The sequence below is a fragment of the mitochondrial genome of Saccharomyces paradoxus (assembly GCF_002079055.1).
Source record: "Saccharomyces paradoxus mitochondrion, complete genome".
NCBI classification, from domain to species: domain Eukaryota; kingdom Fungi; phylum Ascomycota; class Saccharomycetes; order Saccharomycetales; family Saccharomycetaceae; genus Saccharomyces; species Saccharomyces paradoxus.
In genome coordinates, this window is record NC_018044.1 from 47367 (window position 1) to 71355 (window position 23989).

Genomic DNA, 23989 nt, shown 5'->3' on the forward strand with positions numbered 1-23989 from the left:
AATAATAAAATAATATACTCATTAAATCAATATAAACCAATGAATAATATAATACAAATAAATTGAATTATAACTTACCTATTTTTTTTATCATATAATTATATATATTAATATATATATTATTATTTAATATATTATAAATTTATTAATTATTATTATCATTATTCTTTTTTATTTTTTTTCATCTTATTTCATTTCATTTCATTTCATTTCATTTCATTTCATTTCATTTCTTACAAATAATAAATTATCATGAAGTATAACTATTATATAATCTTATTATTTTTATTTATAAAAAAATAAATATAAAGTATTCATTAAATATAAAATTTAATATAAAGTTCTTTATATATATATATATATATTAATGATTATTACTATTGATAATATAAAATTACTTTAGAATTAATTATCATAAATACATAAAACTATTAATAATTAATTTTTAATATAATTATAAATATAATTTTTAATATTTATTTTATTGATTCTTAAATAAAATTAAAATTAATTGGTATTAATTAATATTATAATAATTATTTTATATTTATTTACTTTAATTATAATTATTGAAACCCATCGATACAAAGATTGGAATCCCTTGTTATTATAAATAATAATAATAAAAATATTATAGATATATTATATATATTATTATTTTTATTATTAATAAATATTTTATTATAATAAGTTTAAATAAATTATGATTTTTGATAAGTATTGTTATATTTTTTATTTACAAATATATAAGTAATAGGGGGAGGGGGCGGGTGATAATAACCAGAATATTAAATATATATAAAGCACACATTAGTTAATATTTTATAATATAACTAATATATAATAATTATAAAATAATTAATTATATAATATAAATAAAAGTATAAACGATATAATAAATTGAATAAAATAAATTATAATATTAAATATAAACCAAATAAATAATATAATAAATAAGAACAAGAAGAAATCCGGGTCCCATAATAAATTATTATTGAAAATAATAATTGGGACCCCCACCTCAAATATAAATAATAATTAATAATATATTATATATATTAATATATAATAATATTATTAAAATATAAATTATATCATAAAAAAAAATAAAAATAAGATATATATATATATATAAATATATATATTCTTAATAAATATTATATATAATAATAATAATAAATTATGAAATAATAAAATTATTTCTTTTTATTATATTCCGTCTATTTAATATTTAATATTTAATCCTACGGTGATTCGCATGATTAGTAAGGTATATATAATTATAATAATGAATATATTTTTATTTATAATTTCTTTATTATTATTAAAATGTTGTAATTTAATAATAATAATAATAAATTTTACCGTAATAATAATAATAATTGGGCGCCAACCCCGTTGTTCACCGGATTGGTCCCAATTAATATAATATAATATAATAATAATAATAATATAATATAATATAATATAATATAATAATAATAATAATATAATATAATATAATATAATATAATATAATAGCGAGGGTTATAATATTAATTCTTTTATAACTTTATAATTGTTATTATTTATTTATCTTTATACATATATATATATATAATATAGGCTTAAAAAAATGATATTCTTTTTATTTCTTTTTTATTTAATTTTATAATAATAATAAAATAAACTTAATTAAATATTATATATTTATTTATAATTAAATATATTATAGGTTTAATATTTTTATAATTATTATTCTTATTTTTATTTTCCTATGGGATCAATTTGGTGTATATGAACAACGGGTTTGGCGTGGGGTTTATATTAATATTATATTAATAAATAAAGATAATTATATTTTATATTTATAATAAATAATATTATTAATTATTTTAATAGATAATTTTTTTAATAAATATATTATTAAATATCAATTAATATATTTTTATGATTAAATTAAATTATTTATATATAATAAATAAGAGTATTAGTATATAAATATTAATATTTTTATTATTAATATTAATATAAGTAATATATATAGTTATATGATATTTTATTTTTATCATAATATAATAATAATTATATAAATCTTATACACATTTATATAAAAGTATATATATAATAATTTAATAAAAAAAATAATAAATAAAATATATAGATAGGATTAATAAAAAATAATAATATAATTTATAATATTATTTTATAATTTAATTAATAAAATATATTTTATATATATTATAAAAAGGTATAAAAATAATAATTATCAATAAGTATTATTATTAATAAATAAGTGTATTAAAAATAATAAATAACAATATTAATATGTTAATTATATATAATATTTTTATATATAATTATATATATATATTAAATAATAATAAAATTTATATATAATATAAAAATAAGAATAGATTAAATATTTAATAAATAAATATTATGCAATTAGTATTAGCAGCTAAATATATTGGAGCAGGTATCTCAACAATTGGTTTATTAGGAGCAGGTATTGGTATTGCTATTGTATTTGCAGCTTTAATTAATGGTGTATCAAGAAACCCATCAATTAAAGACCTAGTATTCCCTATGGCTATTTTAGGTTTTGCCTTATCAGAAGCTACAGGTTTATTCTGTTTAATGGTTTCATTCTTATTATTATTCGGTGTATAATATATATATCTAAATAATATATTATAATAAAATAACGAATTAATAAAATAAAATTTCATTGATTAAATTAATAACATTCTTATAATTATATATTATTATAAAAATATAATATTATATAATAATAATATATATATATAAATAAATTATAATAAAAAATATATTTTATAAATTAATATATAAATAAATAAATAAATAATGGATAATATATAATTAATTTTTATATCATTAATAATAATAAATTTATAATCCACTCTTATTATAAATATTATAAATATTAATATTTAGATAAATATTATTAAGAGATATATTATTTATTTATCATAAAAATATTATTAATAAATAAAGAAATATATATATATATTATAAAAATATTTATTAATAAATAATAAATTCTTTATATATAAAATATATTTAATATATTTAATTGGATGTAATCCAACCTTATTGTATTATTCATTAAATAATATAATATTAGTTACAATTAATTTAATAATAAGGGTTATAATTAAATTATAATATATTATATACAATATAATAAAAAGTATATATATATTTTATTAAAAATATTTAATTATGATTATTTAAACATTTAATACATTTATATTTATATTATTTAAATATTGTAATTTATATTTATATTTATATATAGGGTTTATATTAATAATATAATTAAATAAAATTTATGATAATTATATAATAATAATTTATTAAAATATTATAACCTTTTTAATTAATTATATTAATTGTATTAATAGTAATTATATGATAATTTATATAATTTTATAAAAAAGGGTAATAAAAGTTTTTATATTTCTAATTATATAATATTATATTAAATATTATTTATAATATAAATATAATATATATATAGGTTTATTCATTTTAGGATGGTTGACTGAGTGGTTTAAAGTGTGATATTTGAGCTATCATTAGTCTTTATTGGCTACGTAGGTTCAAATCCTACATCATCCGTAATAATATATATATATAATAATATTAATATTACTCCTATTAATAAAATAAAATAATTTTATATTTATTAATTTTTAATAAATATAAAGTATATTAATATAATAATAATCATAATAATTTATAAATAATATTATTTATATAATAATTTATAATATAATATAATATATTAAAGATTATAAATAATTAATAATTCTTTAAATTTATATTATATATATATATATATTTAATAAAATTCTATATTTTAATATTTATAATATTATAATTAATTAATTATAAATTTTATAATATATAAAAAATTATAATATTTATTTTATATATTATTAATAAACTGCAAATAAATATCTAATATATTATTATCTATAATAATAAATAATATTATAATAAAGATGCATATTATATATATATAAATATAATAATATATATATATATATATATATAATAGATAAAAATAATAATAAATAATAATGAAATTAAGATTATTAAATATAATTTTATCAATAATAAATAAACTTAATAATAATAATAATATTAATAATAAGAAATTATTATTAAAGAATATATTATTAGATATAAATAATAAAAGAATAAATAATATAAAAACAATATTAAAAAATAATAATATAAATATTAATAATAAATTACAACATTTAAATAATATAAATAATTGAAATCTACAAATTTATAATTATAATAAAAATATAGAGATTATAAATATTATAAATGATAAATTAATTAATAAATTATTATATAAAATAATAACATTAAAATTAAATAATATAAATATTAATAAAATTATTATAAGTAAACTTATTAATCAACATAGTTTAAATAAATTAAATATTAAATTTTATTATTATTATAATAATGATATTAATAATATAAATAATAATAATAATAATTATTATATAAATATAATAAATAAATTAATAAATATTATAAATAATAATATAAATAATAGTTTATGTAATATTTTAAGTTATTATTATAATAAAAAAGTAACTATTGAATCTATTAAATTATCATATATTTATTTAAATAGTGATATTTTTAGTAAATATATTAGTTTAAATGATATAAATAAATATAATAATGGTATTTTAACTAATTATCAACGTATATTAAATAATATTATACCTAAATTAAATGATCATAATATTTCTATAAATTATATTAATAATATTAATAATATTAATAATAATAAATATAATAATATAATTAATTTATTAAATAATAATAATAATAATAATAATAATAATAATAATAATAATAATAATTATATTGATAATATTAATAATATTTATAATAATATAACTATTGATAATATTCCTATAGATATTTTAATATATAAATATTTAGTTGGTTGATCTATTAAATTTAAAGGTAGATTAAATAATAATAATGGTAGAACTAGTACACTTAATTTATTAAATGGTACTTTTAATAATAAAAAATATTTATGAAGTAATATTAATAATAATTATAAATTAAATTATATCCCTTCTAATCATAATTTATATAATAATTCTAATATTAATAAAAATGGTAAATATAATATTAAAGTTAAATTAAACTTTATTTAATATATATATATATAATAATAATAAATAATAATATATATAATATATATATATATAATAATAATAATAAATATATATATAAATAATATTTATTTTTTATATCTATATAATTTATATATAATATAAATAATATATTAATTATATAAAATAAATTATAAATTATTTATATTAAGGTAATTAATTTTATATATTATTATAATAAACAATAATTTATAAATTAATCCTATTTAAATTTATAATTAGTTAAAAATTATAAATAAATTAATAAATAAATAAATAAATCCCTCGCGGTCGCAATACCTGTTGTTCATATACACCGAATAATGTTAATGTTGGTCCCATGAGGGTTAAATAATTCTTTATTGATAGTAAATTAAATAAAATTTATATTACTATTATTATTAATATACTAATTATAAAAATTATATAAATTAATCTTTTTATATAAATATATCTAATATATATATATTTACCTAATACTCTTTTTTCTATTATATTTTTTTATTATTAATATAAAATATATAATATAAAGAATTATATAAAATAATATTCTTAATAAATAAAATAATATTATTAATAAATTAATAAAATAATATTCTTAATTTTATTTTTTATCTTTTTTATATATACTTTTTTTTTATATATTAACTTTTTGTATTATCATATAAATTTATATATATATTATATTATATTATAAGTAATAATAAGTATTATATATAGCTTTTATAGCTTAGTGGTAAAGCGATAAATTGAAGATTTATTTACATGTAGTTCGATTCTCATTAAGGGCAATAATAATAATATATTAATTAATAATTAATTCATAATAAATGTATTTATAATAATTAATATATATATAATATATTTATATTTAGTCCAATTCATCTTTAATAAATAATTATTAAAAATAATAATTTATGATTTATGAATAATAAATAGAAGCAAACACTGAAAATGATATATTATATCTCTTATTTATTTATTTATTTATATTTTTATAAATAAAGATATTCATTTTATAATAATATTATAAAAAGTTTATACATTTATAAATATAAATATAAGGTATTCATTAATTATATTATATTATATTATATTATATTATATTATTAAATGAACACCTTATAAATAACCCCCACGACCACAAGGGAGGAGTTTTTATATTAAAAAAGGGGTAAATATCTATAATTATATATATATATATTAATATATATATAAAAGATATATTATTTAGAATTATAATAAAATTTATATATATTTATTTATTATAATTATTAAAATATTATATAATAAATAATAAAATAATTATCAATAATAAATAAAATTGGATATTCAGTTTTTATTTATATAAAGAAAAATAATAACTTAATAATTTTATTATAAATTTATTTTATATTAATTTTTTTTTTGTAAATACTAAGATTTGAACTTAGATAATATGCACCTAAAAACATACATTTTACCATTAAATTATATTTACTCTTTCGGGATTCCTTTTAAAAAGGATTTTACTTCTTAATTATATTATAAAAAACTTATTATTATTAATATATTATTATATATAATTTATAATATAAAATTATAAATATAATATACTACTTATAAAAAAATATATATATATATATAAATATTTTGTATATTAAATTAAATAATTATTAATAAATTTAATTGTAATGATTATAATAATTATATGAATTATTATAATTATATATATATAAATAAATAAAATAATAATTATAATAATTAATAAGAGTATATATTTTATAAAGGAGATTAGCTTAATTGGTATAGCATTCGTTTTACACACGAAAGATTATAGGTTCGAATCCTATATTTCCTAAATCTAGATATAATATTATATCTATCTTAATATAATAATATTTATTTATAAATAATAAAAAAAAAGTAAATAAAATTAATATAAAGATTCTTTTTATTATAATAATAAATAAATAAATAAATAAATAAAAAGAAGATATTATCAATGATTTATATTAATTATAAATATAAATAATAAAAAATATATATAATATAATTAATATATCTTATAAATATTATATTAATAATAATAATAATAATAAAATAAAATATTTAAATAAATTATATTCAATACAAATTAATTATTTTTACCTATAATGTAAATTAGGGACCAATATTACATTACATTACATTACACTATATTATCCGATGTATATATATATATATATGTATATGTATATGTATATGTATATGAACAATCGAGTTTAATTGTATCTTAATTATAATAGCGGTGGTTATATTATTAATAATTGAATAAAATAAAATTAGGTATTAATTCAATTGTATTATTTATTATATTTAATTTAATTTAAATATATATTGAATTATATATATATAAATTATTAATAAATAAAAAAATAATATATTATTATATTAAATAAATTATTTATAGGATAATATTATTATTATTATATTATATATATAATATATATATATAAACAATAAATTTATGACACATTTAGAAAGAAGTAGACATCAACAACATCCATTTCATATGGTTATGCCATCACCATGACCAATTGTAGTATCATTTGCATTATTATCATTAGCATTATCACTAGCATTAACAATGCATGGTTATATTGGTAATATAAATATGGTATATTTAGCATTATTTGTATTATTAACAAGTTCTATTTTATGATTTAGAGATATTGTATCAGAAGCTACATATTTAGGTGATCATACTATAGCAGTAAGAAAAGGTATTAATTTAGGTTTCTTAATGTTTGTATTATCTGAAGTATTAATCTTTGCTGGTTTATTTTGAGCTTATTTTCATTCAGCTATAAGTCCTGATGTACTATTAGGTGCATGTTGACCACCTGTAGGTATTGAAGCTGTACAACCAACTGAATTACCTTTATTAAATACTATTATCTTATTATCTTCTGGTGCTACTGTAACTTATAGTCATCATGCTTTAATTGCAGGTAATAGAAATAAAGCTTTATCAGGTTTATTAATTACATTCTGATTAATTGTTATTTTTGTAACATGTCAATATATTGAATATACTAATGCTGCATTTACTATTTCTGATGGTGTTTATGGTTCAGTATTCTATGCTGGTACAGGATTACATTTCTTACATATGGTAATGTTAGCAGCTATGTTAGGTGTTAATTATTGAAGAATGAGAAATTATCATTTAACAGCTGGACATCATGTTGGATATGAAACAACTATTATTTATCTACATGTTTTAGATGTTATCTGATTATTTTTATACGTTGTATATTATTGATGAGGTGTTTAATAATAAAAATATTTATTTAAAATAAAAATTTTATAAACATAAACTAAATATTTATAATACACCACTATGGAAACTTAAATTATTAGGATTTACCAATACAAATAACATTAAAATATTACCTATTATTAATAATTTTATTTTTATTAGTTTCGGCCCCCCAATACGAAGCCCCGAACCCCATAAGGAGAAATTTATATATAGATAATAAATCTTTAATTAAAACAGATAATAAATTATATAATAATCTTTTATTTAATAAAATTAAAGATACTCTATATATATATATAAATCATTTTAAGAATTGATTATCAGGATTTGTAGTTGGAGATGGTTATTTTGGTATTAAAAAGAATATACTTCATTCTTTTAATATTCTATAGTCATTGTCCCACCTTATAATTATAAACGGCGGGACTATTAAAAAAACTAGATATAATTCTATTAGTCCCGACCTCAGTCGGAACCCCGAGAAGGATAAAATATTAAATATTATTAAAATTTACTTATTAAAATTTCTGTAAATAATAAATATAATAAAGTACAATTACATCTAGAAAAATTAAATATTATTATTGAAAAAATTATTCCTTTATTTAAAGAATATCCTTTATTAGGTAATAAATATTATAGTTTTGAATAATGATATAAAAGTGCTGAAATAATTTATTATAATAAGGATAAATCATTAGCTAATAAAATTATTATAAATAAAAATTTAAATAAAGGTTTAGTTTTATCTAATAGTAAAATTCATTTTAATAAAATAAATAAATCCTAAAATTAAGGATTTATTGAAGCTGAAGGTACTTTTAATATTTATATAAAAAATAATTCATGACAATTACTTATAAAATTATATCAAGTAACTCTTAATAATGAAGTATTAAAACATATTACTAAAAATATTGAAACTTGAACATTTATAGATAATATAAAAGTACCTAAATCTATTAAAGAATCTTTAAAAGATATTGAATATTCAACTATTAAATTAAATAGTATTAAACCTTATACTAATTTAAATAATATTCTTAATCTTTATTCTTTTTTTAAATATAATAAAATAGATTTATTATATTATATTATTTGTCCTAATTTAAATAAAATAAAATGGTTTTATACTCCTTACGGGATTCCCGCGAAGCGGGAACTAAATATATTAATTTTGTTGCATTTATAATAGCATTAGAAATTATTATTAAAGGTTTATACCATACTAATAAAGGTCATAATTTTATATTAAAATTAGATGAATTATCTAATAGTAATTTACTTGATATTAATGATTTACCTTAGGATATATATTATGAATTATTAAAAATAGACCCTATTTATGATTTAAATATACCTCATAGAATAAATTGTCAAAATTATGCTATATCTATTAGATATAATAAATCAGTGAAAACAGGAGTATTTATTTATGATTTAAATAATAACTATATTATACTAATAGATGGTCAAGCTAAAACTGCTAAATATTTTAATGTTAAACTTAGTGAAGTAGTTAGACATATTATAAATAATACAATCTTTTTAAATAAATATTATTTAAAACCTCTTAAATAATAAAATTTAACACATATAACCAACCCTTAAATAATATTCTTATAACCCCTCCCCACTTTTTATAATTATATTATTAATTATACTTATACATATTATTATAATAATATTCTTATAATATAAATTATTATATATTTTTATCCTTACCCAATCCTTTATTAATTGGAACTTAATAATATAATCATTATATATTATTTATTTATTTTTAATATAAATATAATTAATAATAATTTATTTTATATTTTATAACCTCAACCCAATTATTCATATACACCGATTAATGTTTATCACATAGAATATAAATATAATAATGTTATTTTTTATATTTTATATATTTTTCAAATATGATATAATATCATATTATATCATATAATATAATTTATTATATAGTTATCCTTATTATAATATTAATAAAAAGTATAATATAATATATATTATTATTGATTTAATATTAAAATAAAAATATATATATATATATAAATGATAAATAATTTAATTATAATAAATAAATTATTATTAATTAATTAATTAATTATAATAAACCTTATTTTTTTATTATTATTAAAAATTAATTTATAATCATTATTATTATTATTATTATTATTAATAAAAGATATATGAATAATTTTATAGTTATTACATTCTAATAAACTTTTGAAAAATGTATTTAATATATATAGAAGATTTATAGAATATATATTTTATTTATATATATAAATTTATATATATATATATATTAAATAAGGTTATTTATATTATATATTATGTTATAAAAATAAAATATATTATATGTATTATATATAATATATTACATATTAAATAATATATTATCTATTATAATAAATAATTTAATAAGAATTAATAATTATATATTCATAATTAAATATATTATGGTATTATTAATAATTTATAATATAATGTATAATATTTATTATAAATATTATATAATATAAAATGATATATATAATAATATTTTTATTATTTTTATATCTATTAATTTTTATAATTATTTATAATTTATGATTAATAAATAAAGGTAGGACTATAATAATTTAATAAATTATATATATAATGGTAAATATATTATAAAGTAAAAGTTATTATATTTTATATATTAATATTATTATTATAATCTTATTATTATTATTATTAATTATTTAATAAATTATATTAAAATAAAATATTATCATTAAATTATAGATATACTTATAAAATATTTATAAATAATTTTTATAAAAAATAAACATTTTATTAAATAATAATAAAATATAAACATAAAAGAAATTACAATAAGAATAATATTATAAAAAAAAAGGAGTATATTAATTATTAAGATATTGATTTATTATTAATTTAGAATATTATAAATTTTTAATATTTTATATATAAGTAATAAATTAAATTTTATAGGGGGAGGGGGTGGGTGATCAATAACCAAACTATTAAATATATATAAAGCATACATAGAATAAATGTATTAATATAATCAATAAATATATTATAATAATATAATATAATTAATAATAAATATAAAGTATAAACAATATAATAAATTGTATAAAATAAATTATAAATATTAAATAAAAACCAAATAATTAAAATAATAAATGATAAACAAGAAGAAATCCGGGTCCCATAATAAATTATTATTAAAAATAATAATTGGGACCCCCCCCATATAAAATATAAATAATTAATAATATATAAATAATAATATATTATTATATATATATATAAAAAATAATAAAATATATATAATTATAAAAAAAGAATAATAAAATAATAATCATATAACTTTTATAATTCTTCGTTATAATAATTATTGGATAAATATTAAAAATATTAATAATAATAAAGAAATAATAATCATAAAAATTAATATTAATTTTATGTAATATTAATATTAATATTAATATAATACGGATTAAATATTACCAGTTGTTCACAGGTAATATTTAATCCTATAGTTTCATCAGTTCTAAATATCTAAAAATAAGTATATATAATAAAATTTAATAAATAGTCATATCATAATATTTATATTATAATACTATTAAATATAAAATATAATTGATATTAACATTATATAATTAATAATATAATCAAATAATATAATATAATATAAAAAGTTTTAATTATAAAAATTATATAATTCCTATAATAATAATAATTATGAAATAAATATTATCTTATTAATAAAAAAAAAATAAAGAATAAAAGTATTTTATAATAAAAATAATAATAATAATAAGGTAAATATTTTTTTTATTTATTTATCTTTATTTATAATTATATATATATAAATAAAAATTTATTTTATTTAATAATATAAAAATATATAATAAATTATTATTAAATAAATATTTCATAAAGGAGATATTAATAAAATTATAAAGATTATAATAAAAAGTATAAAAAATAAATAATATTATATATAATATAATAAATTAATAATAAGAAGATATTTGGGTCCTTAAATAATTATTATATAAAATAATAATTGGGACCCATACATATAAATATAAATATTTAAATATATATATATAAATAATAATAATATATATTTATATTATAATACATATACTTCCAATTAATATTAATATGAATTAATTCTTTTAATAAAATATATAATAAAATTTATTAATTTTTATACTGAGATATAAATTAATATATATATAAATAATATAAATTAATATAAAAATAATAAAATAATAAATAATAATATGAATTAAAATAATATTTAATATACTATTTTTATTTTTATTATAATAATATATTTAATTATAATTTATAAAAAGAGATATAATATTTATTATATATATAATATTAATATAATACAAATTAACATTATTTAATTGTTTATTAATAATATTATCTTATTAACTCCTTTAATTTATTAATAATAAAATACTAAATTTTAAAGAATATGAATATTATAAAATTTTTATTAAATAATATAAAATTCAATAAAATAATTAATATAAAAAGAGATAAATATTTTTAATAAATATAATAATCTATATAAAATTAATAATAATAATAATAATATATTATATACATATATATATGTTTATATATTATATAATTAATTTTATCTTTTAGGAATTCATATATTAATAAATATACTTAATAAATAACATCTGTCGGGGTTTCGGTTCCCGTGACCGGGCCCCAATTCAATTGGAACTCCTCCCTTGTGGTCGTGGAAGGTATTCACTTAATAAATATATTAAATAAATATAAATATAAATATAAGATGTTTATTAATAATAATAATTATTAATTTTCATAATATTAATTGTATAAAATTTATTTATATATATATATATATATCTATCTATCTTTTTTTATTATTTTTAATAATATTTTAAATATATTATAAATATGTTTATAATATGTTTATAAATATGTTTATAAATATAATATTATATGATATAATAATAAAGGTTATATATATTTTATTTTTTATTATTTTTATAAAAATTTTATATATATATATTTTATAAGTAATATAATATAAATATAATTATATAAATGCAATATGATGTAATTGGTTAACATTTTAGGGTCATGACCTAATTATATACGTTCAAATCGTATTATTGCTAATAAATTAATATATAATATTATAATAAAATTTATAAAAAGATAATTAAATATATTATAAGTTTTTATATTTTATAAAAAATAAAATAATTTTAAGATATATAATATTTTAATTATTAATTATAAAATTAATAAATGATATATAAATTATTATTAAAAAAATATTAATTAATTAATTAATTAATAAAATAATATATTAACTTTAATTTATTGAATAAGATATTTATATTATTAATAGGAAAGTCATAAATATATAAATTATATTATATAATTAATATAATAATAAATAAATTATATATTTTATTTATAATATTGATATATAAAAAAAATTCATTCATTATATAAATAAAATTATAATAAAAATAAAAATATATATAAATTAATATAATATTAATAAAGTAATTAGTATAAATAAATAATATGAAAATAAAACTTAATAAATATATAAATATAGTCTATATATATATATATTATATAAAAAATAATATATATATATATATTAGAATAGTTATATTATTATACAGAAATATGCTTAATTATAATATAATATCCATATTCATAATTAATTCTTATATATATATTATATATATATATAAATTTATAATAAAATAATATTTTCTATAAAATCATTTATTATTAATAATCTAATCGAGTAAATTATTATTATTGATAATAATTTATAATTTATGATTTATTAATAGTATCTCTTTATTGAAGAAAAAAAAAATAAACATTTATAAAATAAAGGAATGAACAATTCTAAAAATAGATATGAATATCGTATTATTATTATAATTATAATTATATACCCTTCATAAAATATTAAATAGATATATAAAAAGTGTTTATTTATTCTTTATACAAATTATATATATATATATATAATTAATTAATTAATTAATTGATTAATAATATAATTATTATATTATTTTTTTTTAATAAATATATTTATATATTATAAAGATATAAAATTTATTTAATAGAAATAAATATCTAATAATATGAATTCTATATTATTATATATAATTTATAAATTATTAATAAGAATCAATATAAAATTAATTATAATTTTATAAAAGGTAAATACTTTATATTAATATTTATTAAAAGTATTAAATAAATTAATATATATATTATTTATTTTATTATTTTATTTTTTTTATAATATATATTATATATTAATACAGATAGAAGCCAAAAGGTCAGGCGCTTTCTTTGGGAGAAAGATCTAGTTAGTTCGAGTCTATCCTATCTGATAATAATATAACACTCCTATCGGGGTTCCGGTTCCCGTAACCGGACCCCAATTGGAACTAAATAAAAAATATATATTTTACGTAATATATTTAATTATAAGAATCTATTAATTGATACTTTTCATTTATTATTTATTTATAATATTATAATTATAACATTATAAATAAAAAAAAAACATTATATATTATGATAAAATTAATATCATAATATTTTATATTATATATATTCTTTATAAAAAATTTATTATAATTATCAAAAGAAGATATAATATTATTTATATTTTTTAATTAAATATTATATAAATCAATTATAATATTTATATATTATTATTAATATTATTTATTATCTTATGAATATTATTATATTTAATTCTTTCTTTATTTATTAATCATAAATCCTAAATTATTATAACGATGGGTTCGGTCCTCATCCGTGGGGGAGGTCCATCACTCCAACCGGAGCTCCTTTATCTTGGTATTCACACCTTTATAAATAAAATAAAATAAAGATGTTCACTCCTATTCGAGGTATTGGTTCCCTTCGGGGGGGGGACTGGTACTAAATAATATAATATTGATTATAATTATGATATATTAATATATTATAATTATTAATAATATATCTTTTTTAAAATTATAATATATTTTATTATGATTAATATATTAATTAAGAATATTTAAAAGTATTTATTTATATAATATTATATTATATTATATAAATATTAAAATAAATACATATTTTATATTTATTATTATTATTATTATTATTATCAAGGATAAAGAGATTCGAACTCCTAATGATTGATTTGAAATCAACTGTTTTACCATTAAACTATATCCTTATTATTATTTATTCTTATTTTATAAAAATAATTTTATATAAAAAAGTATAAAATATTAAAAAGAAATAAATATATATATATATTATATTATATTATATTATATTATATTATATATAATTATATATTAATATAAATTATAAATATTATATAGAAATAATAATAATTTTATATAATAATTATAGTTTATAAAAAATATATATATACTATAAATATATAAATTAATATTATTATTATTATTAATAAAAGATATAATATAAAAATTTAATATACATTTATAATAATATTTTATTTTTATTTATAGTTTTTATTACTATTAAAGTAAATAATTAATCCTTATAATAAAATTTAAATAAAATACGATAAATAATATAATATGATGGGATAATTATTAATAATAATAAATAATTTATCATTAAAAAGTAAAATGAATAATAGTTTTGATCCTATTAATATATTAATATAAACACAATATAATAATAATAGTTCGACTTATTATTTTAATAATATTAAATAATGAGAAAACGAATCCTTTGTATAATTTATATTATATATTTATATAATATTTATGTATTAATATTATAATTTTTATTATATTTAATTATATTAATTAATATTTAAATTAATAAATTATATATATATATATTTTATATATATTATATATTATAATTATATTATTTTTTTTTTTATGGAATTAATTATATTTTATAGATATATTTTTTTGTAAGAATATTTAAGATATTTATAAGCCCACCGCAGGTTCCCCTACGGTAACTGTATTTCAACTTCGCATTAATTCATATTATTTCTGATATAAATAAATATTAATTAATTATATAATATAATTATATAAATATTAATAAATAATAAGATAATAATATGTTTCAACGCGTGATGAGTGATTAGTGCGAAACAGTTAGAATATTCACCGTAACATACTAATTTACGTATTACTAGCAATTCTTTTTTCATATAATCGAATTTCAGATTATAATTCATATTAATATATAATATAAAAATATATTAAAAGTTAAAATGTTTTATATTATTAATTAAATATATTTTTTTATATATTTTATATAATTTTATTATCATTTTATTATAGCACGTCTATTACCCATATTATAAGGATCATTATGATTTGTCTTAATTCCTTTCTTTATATTAATAAATAATATAAAATTATATATAATTAAGATTATATATATGGAGTTTTGTTCGTTTATGAACTTAATCTAAAACTTTGCAGCACGAACTAAAGACAACAATGTAACGCCTGTAATATAATAATTTATAATAATTATTATAATATTCAAAATATGGTAAGGTTAGTCGTGGATTATCGAATTAAATAACATGCTCCACTGCTTAAGTCTGTAACCGTCTATTGTTTTGAGTTTCATTATTGCTAACGTACTCTTCAGGTGGAATACTTTCATTTTCATTTATTATTTATATATATATATATTTATTATAAATAATTGTATTCATAGTTTACTACTAGAACTACACGGGTATCGAATCCGTTTCGCTACTCTAGTTTTAATCCCTCAATGTCAGTTAATATTTAATTAATATTTTCACATATATTAGTCTTATAATTATTATTATTATTTCATCTTTACTATTATAATTCTTTAATTAAATTTATTAACTCTAAATTATATAATTCATTCTACGGATCCTTTAAACCATTATGATTAACGCTCGCCCTCTTTGTGTTACCGCGACTGCTGGCACAAATATTAGTCAGGACTATTAAAATATATAATTTATTATAATAAATTAATATTATAATTATTATATATCCATATTATTATTATATGGTAATTAATATCATTATTTTAATTATTTATGGATTTTATTTTTAATCAATTTATATATATATTATTTATATACTTTTATAGATATAATTTTTTATATATCATCCTAATAAGTAACTGGATCAATCTTTCGATCATTGTCCAATATTCCTCACTGCTGTATCTTATAGATATTGACTATATTTCAGAGTCAACGTGATCGTTCTAACTTTCATTAACGATTATGGATCGTTGGCTAGGTTTAACTCTTAATAAACCTACTACCTAAACCATTATTGGCTTGACTATAGATAAATATATATATATATATCCTTTATTATTATATAATTATTACTTTTTTATATAATTTATTATTAAGTATTTAACTTATTCTATAGTTCATATATTCCTAATAAAATTACTCACGTTTACACCACATATTTATTATCTTATCAATAATAAACGTATGATTCGCATGTGTCATGTCCTTATTTAGCGCTTAATCTGAACCAACATCATATTCTTATTTTTATACTTTACCCTTATTATATAATAATAATAATATATAATACATATATATTATTATTATATAAATTTTTATTATTTATTACTTATAAAATTAATATATTAATTAATATAAATAACAATTAAATACAATAAATTGTATATACTTTATATATATTATTAATATATAATTGATATTTATAAAAACATTAATATATATATATATATAATAAATATATATATATTTTATTTAAATTTTATATAATTAATACAATTTTATTGTTTATATATATATTACTCCTTTCAGAATATCGAACTCCATAACGAACTCAAAGTTCCATTCATAAATTCACACTTATATTTATATAGATGTTCACCAATAAAAAATATTTATTTAGTTCCGGGGCCCGGTTACGGGAACCGGAACCCCGATAGGAGTTATTTATATATATTAAAATATAAAATAATATAAAAATATTAATATAAAAAACTAAATATTTATATTTAATATATCTTTCATTTATAAATTAAAGTTACGAATTGACAATTATGAGGTTATAATATTATTATTATATAAATTAATAATATTATATAATTTATAAATTTATACACTTTTTTTTAAGTTTAAATTAATATTCTTATTAATATAATAAAAGATTTATATATTTATAATTATTAATAAATAACGAGGGGTCACCCCTTCACTCACTCTTATCACACCTTTATAAGGTGTTCACTTAATAAAAATAATAAATAATAATAAAAAAAAGAATCTTATAAATAAATAATTATAAATAAATTTTTAACAATTATTATTAAATATTATTTAATTATAAATTATATAATTAATATCTCCTTAATATTATATTATATAAAATATTAAATACTTATAAAAATTAATATTTTTATAAATAAAATAAAAATATAATAATTATAAAATACTTTATTAATATCATATATTATAAATATAATTAATTATATAACTATCACAATTAAATTAATTGAGGATAAATAAATAAATAAATAAAATATATAAATTATATATTATAAATAAAAGTTATTATTTTACTTTATAATTAAATATAAATATTATTTTTAATAATATTTTATTAATACTTTATATATATATATTATATATATTTAATAAAATAAATTATATAAAAATATATTTATTAATATTATCTAATATTAATATATAGTAATTATATTAATTATTATTATATTAATATATTAATAATAAAAATAAAAAAAATAAAAATACTAATTATTATATACCTCTAATATTAATTATTATTAAAAAATTATATTAAAATTAATATTTTTATTATTGATAATCATCAATAAAAATTATAAATTTATTATTACTATTTTTATAAAATATCATTTCACTAAGTAAATTATTATTTTTAATAATTATTTATAATTTATGAATAATTAATAAGTAAATTATTATTTTTAATAATTATATATGATTTATGATTAATTAATAGGAGTGGTAAGGTAATAGAATATATAAGCGATATTATTCTTTTTATAAAAATATCTAATTTGATATGTCATTAGTTAATTATTATTATTCCCTACAATTAATTTTATTTTATTTAATTTAATATATAGAAGGTTATAATATTATTTTTTAATAATATTTTATTAATACTTTATATATATATCTTTATTTTTTATAATTAGGCATTATAATTATTATATAATTTATTTAATATTCATTTAATTATTCCTATTAAATTATTAATATATAAAACTTATTATATAAAAAAGATATAATTTTCATAATAAAATTATAATTTAATTTAATATATAAATATATATATATATATAATTATTATATTATTATTATATTATATAATATTATAAATAATATATTTAATTTTTTTATATATAATATATTTTTTATAAAAATTAATTAATTAATTAATTATTAAAGAAAAAGTCATAATATATATTTATTATTATATATAATTTATAGAAAATTATAAATATTTATATTTATAAAGTATAAGTATATTTATTAAATTATTATTTAAGTTAGATTTATATTTTTACAAATATATAAGTAATAGGGGGAGGGGGTGGGTGATAATAACCAGAATATTAAATATATATAAAGCATACATAAGATAAATTTTATATATATAATCAATAAATATATTATAATAATATAATAAATTATATAATATAAATAAAATTATAAACAATATAATTAATGATATAATATAAATATAAATATAAAATAAGAATAAAATTAATAATATAATAATAGATAAACAAGAAGATATCCGGGTCCCATAATAAATTATTATTGAAAATAATAATTGGGACCCCCACCATAAAATTAAATAAAAATAATTAATATATAAATATATAAATATAATAAATAATTTATATATAAAATATATATAATTTATATATAAATATTATATAAATAAATTGTTATAAATAAAGATTTATAATTTATAAAATTATAGGGAATAAATAAAAATAATAAATAATGTTAAATTAATAAGATAATAAATGATAAACAATAAGATATTCGGGTCCCATTAATAATTATTATTTTCAATAATAATTGGGACCCCCACTATTATAATAACATATTAATATTAATGATATATAATAATAATCATTAAATATTTAATAATAATAATAATAATATAAAAAAAAAGATAATATTATTAATATATATATATTTTATATATTTATATTAAATAAAAATTTAATAAAATCATCATAAATAAAATAAATAATATTAATTAATAATTATTTAATAAATTTATTATTAGTATTTTATAATTATAATAATAAAGATTATATATATATATTATATTATATTATATTATATTAAATTATAGTTATAAAAAATATATATTTATAGAATAAATAAAATTCATTATCAAATACAATATTATATCATTTATTAATAACTTTTAATAATTATTATAATGAATATATAATATATTTAAATAATTTTTAATAACTTTTTTTATAAATACATTTATAAAAAATAATAAGAATTATATATAATATAATTATATTATTAAATGAAGTATTCCTTATTATAAATTATAGGATATCAGGGGTCCATAAATAATTATTATTGTAAATAATAATAGGGATCCCCCCCCCATTAGCTAATTAATAAATATATAAATAATTATTAATAAATATATATATATATAAATAATTATTATAAAAATAATTATTATAAAAATAATCATTATTAAAAATATTATTTATTATTTAATTAAATACAATTAATACAATTTAGTTATTTATATATTTCAAATAATGTTTATATCAATTTAATAAAATTAAATTTATAGTTTCCTGCAACCTAACCTTATAGGAGTGAGGGAGGACCAAACCCCTTGTCCTCGTCCTCGTCCTCGTCCTCGTTTTATATAAAAAAAGAATAAAAAGTTATGATAAGAAGTAATATTTATTATATAATATATATATAAAATATATATATATAAATATATATATATATAAATAAGTTTTATTATAATATATATTAAATTAATTATTACGATATATTTGGTCCCTACCGGGCCCCATTTCATTTCATTTCATTTCATTTCATTTGGAATTCATAACAGGGTTCACATTTATATAAATAGAAGATATTTACTTCAGAGGGGATTCCATACGAGGGTTATACCTATATAAATATAAGGTGTTCACTCCATTGGGGTTTTCGACTCCCGTAACTAATAATTTACTTAGTTTTATTATTATTATCAAATAATTTATAATATATTATTCATTAATATATATAATATTATTAATATAAAGAAAAGAGTTTCAATTATTTATTTATTTATTTATTTATTTTTATGAAAAGAAGAATTAATTTAAATAATTTATTAATGAAATTTTTAATATTATTTTTAAAGGTGTATTATAAAGTTAATATAATATAATCTAGGATAATTATATAACCCCCACAATAAAATTAGGGACCAAACCGGTTGTTCACCGGTTTGGTCCTAATTTAAATTTAATTACGAGGAAAAATACTTATTATATATAGTTAGGTCTATATCATCAGATAAACGAATCCCAAAGGAGAAGTATAATATATAATATTTAATTATTCATATTATAAAAAATTAAATCTTATTAATTATTTATATATATATATTTAATATAATTTTAATATATTTTATTTTTAAGTATTATAATCATATATTTAATATTATTAAAAATATGTGATATATTATATTTTATATTTTTATAAATTTAATATATATATATATATATATAGATATTTATTATATATTTATTATTATTATTTATTATTATATATTAATAATATATATATTATTAATTATTTAGAATTATTTATATATTATTAATTATTTAGAATTATTTATATATTATTAATTATTTAGAATTATTTATATAGATAGGGTCCCTATTATTATTTACAATAATAATTTATTATGGGACCCGGATATCTTCTTGTTATTAATTTATTATATTATTCATTATTATTAATATATACTTTAATATAATTAAATATTATATTATATTATACCTTAAAAGTTTAATCTCTATTTTTATTATTAATATATAATTATTTATATAATTTTTATCATTTTTATTTATATATATAATTTTTATATATAAATTATATATATTTTTATATATACTTTATTTATTATATATATATATAAATAATATATTATATTTTATATAATATATTTATTAATTATTATTTTAATTTAATGGTGGGGGTCCCAATTATTATTTTCAATAATAATTTATTATGGGACCCGGATTTCTTCTTGTTTATCATTTATTATCTTATTCATTTAATTTTTATTTCTTATTTATAATTTATTTTATACAATTTATTATATTGTTTATACTTTTATTTATATTATTAATTATATTATATTTTTATAATATATTTAATTGATTATATTATAAAATATTAACTAATGTGTGCTTTATATATATTTAATAGTTTGGTTATTATCACCCACCCCCTCCCCCTATTACTTATATATTTAGTAACAAAAATATATAACATATATAAATATTTAATAAATATATATTAAATATATTATTATTAATAACTTATTATTATATAATAAAAATAATAAATATTATTAATGATTTATAATTATATAAATATCTATTATTATATATATATATATATAAATTCTTTAAATAATATAAAAATGTCTTTTATTAATAAAAATAATAAATAATCAGTAAAATTACTAATATAAATATTAAATAAATTATTAAATATTAAATTATTTTAATATATTAATTTTAATTTTATTAATAATATATAATATAATTATAATTACTATTAATAAAGGGTATTTTCATAATTATTAATTAATAAATTAATTAATAATGAATATACTTATATTTTAATAATAATATCAATAAATAATAATATATAATATTTTATAAAAAAGTATATAAAAAGATGATATTTTAATATATATATATTAATATAATAATAATAATAATAAATAAAGATAAGGAGTATAATATAATAATAATTATATAATTAATAATAATAATAATCTATATAATAAAAAATAAATTATTAATATTTATTAATAATAAGTGTATTAATAAAAAGTATAAAACTTATAATAACTTTATAATATTATAATTATAAAAATAATAAAGAATAATAAAAAAAGTAAGAATAATAAAGAATATAATAAATATTTTTATAATAATATATATATATATAATATTTATATATATATATTATTAATTAATTAATAATAATAGGATATTGATTAATAAATTATAATTAATTAATATAGTTATTTTATATATTAAATAAAATATATAATATGATAAAATATGTATTAATTAATAAATATTAAAAAAAGGATTATATTATTATAAAAAGTAATTTATAAGT

At 12.2% G+C, this 23989-nt stretch overlaps 3 protein-coding genes and 9 non-coding genes across 12 annotated transcripts, besides 4 other annotated features; 9 read left to right on the forward strand and 3 right to left on the reverse strand. All coding sequences in view use genetic code 3, as the record gives it.

Moving 5' to 3' along the window:
* The first annotated feature begins 756 nt into the window (after window positions 1-756).
* Window positions 757-1023: an origin of replication (ori6; replication origin-like).
* A 1398-nt stretch (window positions 1024-2421) lies between these two features.
* atp9 (Atp9p) lies at window positions 2422-2652 on the forward strand. Its single transcript has one exon. The coding sequence runs from the start codon at window positions 2422-2424 to the stop codon at window positions 2650-2652; it is 231 nt and encodes a 76-aa protein (YP_006460239.1).
* Window positions 2653-3537: 885 nt separating this feature from the next.
* trnS1 lies at window positions 3538-3627 on the forward strand. Its single transcript has one exon. It is a non-coding gene; the product is annotated as a tRNA-Ser (tRNA).
* A 461-nt stretch (window positions 3628-4088) lies between these two features.
* rps3 (Rps3p) lies at window positions 4089-5204 on the forward strand. The gene has a single exon. It carries the CDS (start codon window positions 4089-4091, stop codon window positions 5202-5204), a length of 1116 nt encoding a protein of 371 aa, YP_006460240.1.
* A 716-nt stretch (window positions 5205-5920) lies between these two features.
* trnF lies at window positions 5921-5995 on the forward strand. The gene has a single exon. It is a non-coding gene; the product is annotated as a tRNA-Phe (tRNA).
* A 612-nt stretch (window positions 5996-6607) lies between these two features.
* Window positions 6608-6681, reverse strand: trnT1. Its single transcript has one exon. It is a non-coding gene; the product is annotated as a tRNA-Thr (tRNA).
* Window positions 6682-6968: 287 nt separating this feature from the next.
* On the forward strand, window positions 6969-7044 carry trnV. The gene has a single exon. It is a non-coding gene; the product is annotated as a tRNA-Val (tRNA).
* Window positions 7045-7689: 645 nt separating this feature from the next.
* On the forward strand, window positions 7690-8499 carry cox3 (Cox3p). The gene has a single exon. The coding sequence runs from the start codon at window positions 7690-7692 to the stop codon at window positions 8497-8499; it is 810 nt and encodes a 269-aa protein (YP_006460241.1).
* A 2975-nt stretch (window positions 8500-11474) lies between these two features.
* Window positions 11475-11741: an origin of replication (ori5; replication origin-like).
* Window positions 11742-13600: 1859 nt separating this feature from the next.
* trnfM lies at window positions 13601-13678 on the forward strand. The gene has a single exon. It is a non-coding gene; the product is annotated as a tRNA-Met (tRNA).
* Window positions 13679-13886: 208 nt separating this feature from the next.
* Window positions 13887-14224, forward strand: rnpB. The gene has a single exon.
* Window positions 14225-14855: 631 nt separating this feature from the next.
* On the forward strand, window positions 14856-14927 carry trnP. Its single transcript has one exon. It is a non-coding gene; the product is annotated as a tRNA-Pro (tRNA).
* A 768-nt stretch (window positions 14928-15695) lies between these two features.
* trnW lies at window positions 15696-15769 on the reverse strand. Its single transcript has one exon. It is a non-coding gene; the product is annotated as a tRNA-Trp (tRNA).
* A 719-nt stretch (window positions 15770-16488) lies between these two features.
* rns lies at window positions 16489-18104 on the reverse strand. Its single transcript has one exon. It is a non-coding gene; the product is annotated as a small subunit ribosomal RNA (ribosomal RNA).
* A 2045-nt stretch (window positions 18105-20149) lies between these two features.
* Window positions 20150-20416: an origin of replication (ori1; replication origin-like).
* A 2403-nt stretch (window positions 20417-22819) lies between these two features.
* Window positions 22820-23088: an origin of replication (ori4; replication origin-like).
* Between the last annotated feature and the right edge of the window lie 901 nt (window positions 23089-23989).